This window comes from Cynoglossus semilaevis, chromosome 16, assembly GCF_000523025.1.
Source record: "Cynoglossus semilaevis isolate Cse_v1.0 chromosome 16, Cse_v1.0, whole genome shotgun sequence".
Taxonomy (NCBI): domain Eukaryota; kingdom Metazoa; phylum Chordata; class Actinopteri; order Pleuronectiformes; family Cynoglossidae; genus Cynoglossus; species Cynoglossus semilaevis.
Genome location: NC_024322.1, coordinates 185,408 through 190,266, shown reverse-complemented (window position 1 = coordinate 190,266; position 4,859 = coordinate 185,408). Strand labels below are relative to the sequence as shown.

The window sequence follows — 4,859 nt, the reverse complement described above, 5'->3', positions numbered from 1 at the left end:
CTTCATTTTTTACCTCAATAACTGACTCACTGTATTCTGTCATTTATTCGTTCTGTCTGCTGTACAACAGTGAAGTTGGGCTTTAATACTGATAACAACCCAGAATCAAGGTGTTACAAATGGATCAAAACATAAGTTTAGACTGAACCACATAGTGTTGGAATGGAAATGAAGGTACTGCATTTTCCAGAACTATAAGTAGCTTTGGAAAATAAGTCGCACCAGTTGATAAAATACATAATGAAGAAGAAAAAAAAGTCACTTTTTTCCTCTGAGAGCTACTTCTACAAAAAAATGGCCGAGAGCTACTCATGTTTTGTAACATGTATTCTCATCGCTCATTTTGAACAAACAAACTCGATAAGCTTACTTTTCCTGAACAGTTACAGTATGTTACTGTCCACATTCTGTATTAAAACATCACCAAATTATTATTATCATTGTTATTGTCATTGCTACAAATACAGATGATGTCCACGTAACTGTATCACACTTCAATAAATAAATAAATATTAAATCCGCAGAGAGACGACCTTTCATTGCAGGTGCCCCATCAGTTGTTACAGACACCAGCTTTTCAATAGGAATTCTTTTTTGAGTAAACCGAAACATTTAAATGACTAATGATTATACCGATAATACTGATAAAAAAAGGACACTTAATAATTGTGCTACTATACAATAACCATTATAATCGTAACATATATATTTCTATACCTTTAATTTTATTTATATTTATGTATTATATATTTTTACTGTGTCGGGTATTTCGGTGTTTTTCTTTCACATTTTCCTGTATATGTCGTTGATTAAGTTTAAGGTTGGAAATTCCGACATTCGTGTTTTACTTGAACGCACCATAAGTTGTAGCAGACGAATATGTCATAAATCGAAGGTTACTCCCCTGTTTTTCTAGCGATGTTTTTATCTCCTTATAAAGGGACAGTACGCGGGACAGATCGGGGTCACTGTGAATCGGAGGGGGTTCATGTCCCCGCGTCCCTAGTGCCATCTGCGCCTATGGTAAATCTTCTTTCACAGTTATGAAAGAAGTTATATTTTGTTTCAGACAAAGGCAACACAACACAAGTCTCTGGCTTTTAATTCTAAGTGAGTTCATTTGTTTTTAAATGTGATATTAGTCGAATACTCGAAGATTAAAAATGGAAAGTCCAATTTCTAATAGATTTTATGCAAGCATATAATTCGTGTGCTTTTATTTTGACTTTGAATTAGCGGTGGGGCAGATATGCGTAGTCAGCTGACTTTAAGTGTGACAGGGAATTAAGCTTTTCTTATTTTTATTTTTTTATGGTCTGTATTGTCACTGTATCACGAGGATACAACGAAACCTTTTAACCCAACACCAAGGTGGGCAGCTTTAAGCGAGTCCGTTTAAGTTTAATCCTTGATTTATTACAGTTCCGCTTACAGAGAATAATTTATTTTGAATTTATTTTGTGTTTTACATGTATTTTTCATTTAATTCTATGGATTGGGTGATACGTGCGTAAGAAAACTCATCGAATGGACCGCAATGGAGCAAACTTAAATGTATCGTGTTAAAACAAAGACCTAAGAATCGTTCCGCTTCAAACGATGGTATTTATTTAGTTCGGTCCGACACTTGACGGAAGTAAAGAGGGGTGGGAGGGGTGTGAGGGGTTGATCGGTTTCGCTTCGTTGTTCTACGCTGTTGGTGAGTTTTTCATTTGATAAAAATGATTTGATAAACAAATTATAAAGTCATCACCCACAACGGAAAAAACCCTTTGTGGTCACGCAGAATAAACCTGTTACAAGTTCAGTAAAATACGATGTATAGAATACCTAAACTCAGCGGCGGGCCACATGGCGGAAGTGCAGTTTTTGCTGACAGCGACAAGTGCGAGACGTCAATGATTTTATTCGGTGGAATGACATTCGGACCTTTCGGAATATCATTCCAGTGAATAAAACTATAAATAAATATTTTTCTGAAAGATAAACTCCACTAGGGCTTATAATAGCATACTTGTTTTGTACATGTTATGCTGTGGACTTTATTTGGGTATTAAAAGTGTGTGTGTGTGTGTGTGTGCGCAGTGACTGGTGCCTTGCAGACCACAAGAGGATGCAGCGCTTGTCTCTTACATGTTTAACATTGATACTTAACTCTGGTGAGTACGCCAACAGTACTAACTCTGTCCAGCTTCTTTTCTTTTAATTTGTAATTATTTTTTCTCCTAGTCCCTACAGTATCGGAACAGTAGCAGAGCGTTTATTGTATGTATTTGTATTACATATTTGTAACAACTGATTTAATACGTACGTTTTACAATTAAGATTAGTTTGAAATTCAATTTGAATGTTTAGGAAACAAGTTAACTATGGGTGTACTGCAAATTATGATGATTCAAAATATGTAAATCATTAGCAAATGAATTAATTGTTGATGTGTTAAGGATTGGAAATGTAAGTGAAAAGGAAGCATCAACCTAATATAAATGTGTAAAAACAAAACGTATTTCTTATACTACCGTAATTTCCGGACCATTGAACGCACCTGGATATAAGCCACAGTCACTAAATTTAAAAAGAAAAAAATAATTGTACATACTGTATATAGGCTGCACTTCTCTATTAGCCACAGGTGTCCACGTTGTAACATGGGATATTTACACCGAAATATTTTTTTTGCTTTTAATTAAATAAATGCCTGCTACAAAGAATGTTTCTTTTATAGAAATGGATAGAGCACCCTTTATGTATCTAAGCAATTCATATTTACTATAAACAAATTAAAGTATAGCGATGAGTGCAGCACAAATTAAATTTTGTAAACCTTCAGTAAAAAGTTCAGTTATTTGTCAAACCTTAAATTCTGGTGCTTTAATCAAAGGTCTATCAAAATGATAAGAAACAAAATATTTTAGGCCAAAAATTGTATTTACCAAATATTTGAATTTTTTCTACTTACTTCCTGTCCCCCCCCTTAAGGGACGGCCAACCACGTCACTCCTGACGTCACTCCTGACGTCACAGGGGACAGGAAGTAAGTAGAAAAAAATTAGCTACGTCACAAGCCGCGGGGTTCCAAATGTGTGAAATAAGTAGCGTCTTTTAGTCCAGAAATTACGGTATTTATAATATTACCGTATCTTCTTACCATCCTTTGGCTGGGTTTGCGACTCTAGGCTTGTGTACTAGTATCTGCTACTCATGTACCACTGAAAATTTACCGTTGTTATTTTCCCACTGCCAGCCGCTAGAGGGCACTCTAGCTGGCTGGTGCAACTTTACTCCGGAGTGATTTATAGTCTGGAAAATAGAGTAATTATTATTCTTTTATAGAGATTTTTCAGAATGTAAATCTTTCAAAACTTCTCTTCATTTATGAGACGATTATTTAGACAAATAAACCATCTTTTAACAACACAATACAGTTTAGTAAAACTCATAGCCTTGTAATGATTGATACAGGTTAATATATTCCAGGTGGTCCCACCACATCCAAAACCAGTTGTTTCTTCAAGGTTACATCTTTCAACTGTATATAATTCCTAGGCCCAGTTGGTGTAGCAGAATACAATCAACTACCTGCTGCTTTTTCAACAGCTCTTACCATCATTCCGGCACCACGCAACCTGTCGGTTTTCTCTGTCAACTTTCACCATGTTTTGAGATGGGAACCTGGACCTGGAACAGCACTGGGCACACAGTACCACATTTTCACAAGGTAATTTCCATCTACACTCTCTAGTTGGGGCAGTGGTGGCTTAGTGGTTAAGGAAGAAGACTTGGGTCCAGAAGGCTTAAGGTTTGAGTCCACTGCCAAGTTGCCACTGAGGTGCTAACGAGTCGGTCTCGTTGCTGTTAATTAGTTGTTCAGTGATGATTCCGCTGTGAAAGCTCGGCCGACATTTGAGACTGATACCTTAGCCCAGGCATCCACGATCCATTGGCAGATAGTGGCGTGAATCGCCCGGCGTTGGCTCCCTGTCTTGGTAAATGTGTTTGCTTTCAGTCATACAATGCTCCCACGCAGCTCGCAATTTAACTTTAAACACCCTTTTAACACCAATATTTTGCGGTTAGATTTCTTTGGATAATCCACCCGGAATGATGGCAAGCTGCGACATAGTTTGCTTCACTTGGGTTTTGACAATATCGGTGAGATGGGCGCACATGGAGTTGCAGAGCAGTAGGAACGGAGACTTGTGGAAAAGGGTAGTGACCTAAGTTGGACACTGGAGGGCACTGTTGTAGTGATGACCGACTCTTTTTACTGATTCAGAACTTTGACTCTCAAACAGTAAAATGAACGACTCGTGAAGGAATCTTGAACGAATAATTTTCATTCGTTTTACAGCAGGTGGCGCTTAAGCCCTATTGTGGGCGTTGTAAAGAAGACTGCCGTTCTCCGACACTAAATACTGAAGGCAAGATGGTTTGCTTCCGCTGACAAAGTACTCAAAATACCATAAGCAATTAACCTATGTGAAAACATAAAGAAAAACACACCACAATGTGAAGATGAATAAGAGCAAAAGAGACCCCGAGCTCTCTGTCACGTGACAAATTGAACAAATCTGCGAGAACGAAGCGAAAGATTAGTTCACAGAGAATGATTCGTTCACAGTGAAAGATTATTCTTATGATTTAGCACCAGAACACTTTTCCTCTACTCATCAGGCATCTTGTCAGTCTCTAAAATTCTGTTACACAACCAAGTCAGAAAATCTACCGCCACTTCTCCTAAGCACTTCCATACTTCCACTGGTATGTCATTGGGACCAACTGACTTTCCACTCTTCATCCTCTTCAGGGCTTTTCTTACTTCATCCTTTCTAATCTGATCCCTAATAGTTTCTGGCTCT

At 37.6% G+C, this 4,859-nt stretch overlaps 1 protein-coding gene across 4 annotated transcripts in view; it reads left to right on the top strand.

The window, feature by feature from the left end:
* Window positions 1–886: 886 nt before the first annotated feature.
* The window catches only part of crfb1 (cytokine receptor family member b1), a 14,873-nt gene continuing 10,900 nt past the window's right edge, over window positions 887–4,859 (top strand). Inside the window, exons 1-3 of one of the 4 annotated variants that reach the window (XM_025063818.1) lie at window positions 887–1,023; window positions 2,086–2,159; window positions 3,598–3,718. In XM_025063818.1, coding sequence (XP_024919586.1) covers window positions 2,114–2,159; window positions 3,598–3,718 — 167 coding nt within the window. In that variant the 5' untranslated portion in view covers window positions 887–1,023; window positions 2,086–2,113. Of the gene's footprint in view, window positions 1,111–1,255; window positions 1,372–1,653; window positions 1,700–2,085; window positions 2,160–3,597; window positions 3,719–4,859 lie in introns of those variants that run through there. The other 3 variants (XM_017039826.2, XM_025063819.1, XM_025063817.1) reach the window with 3 other exon arrangements.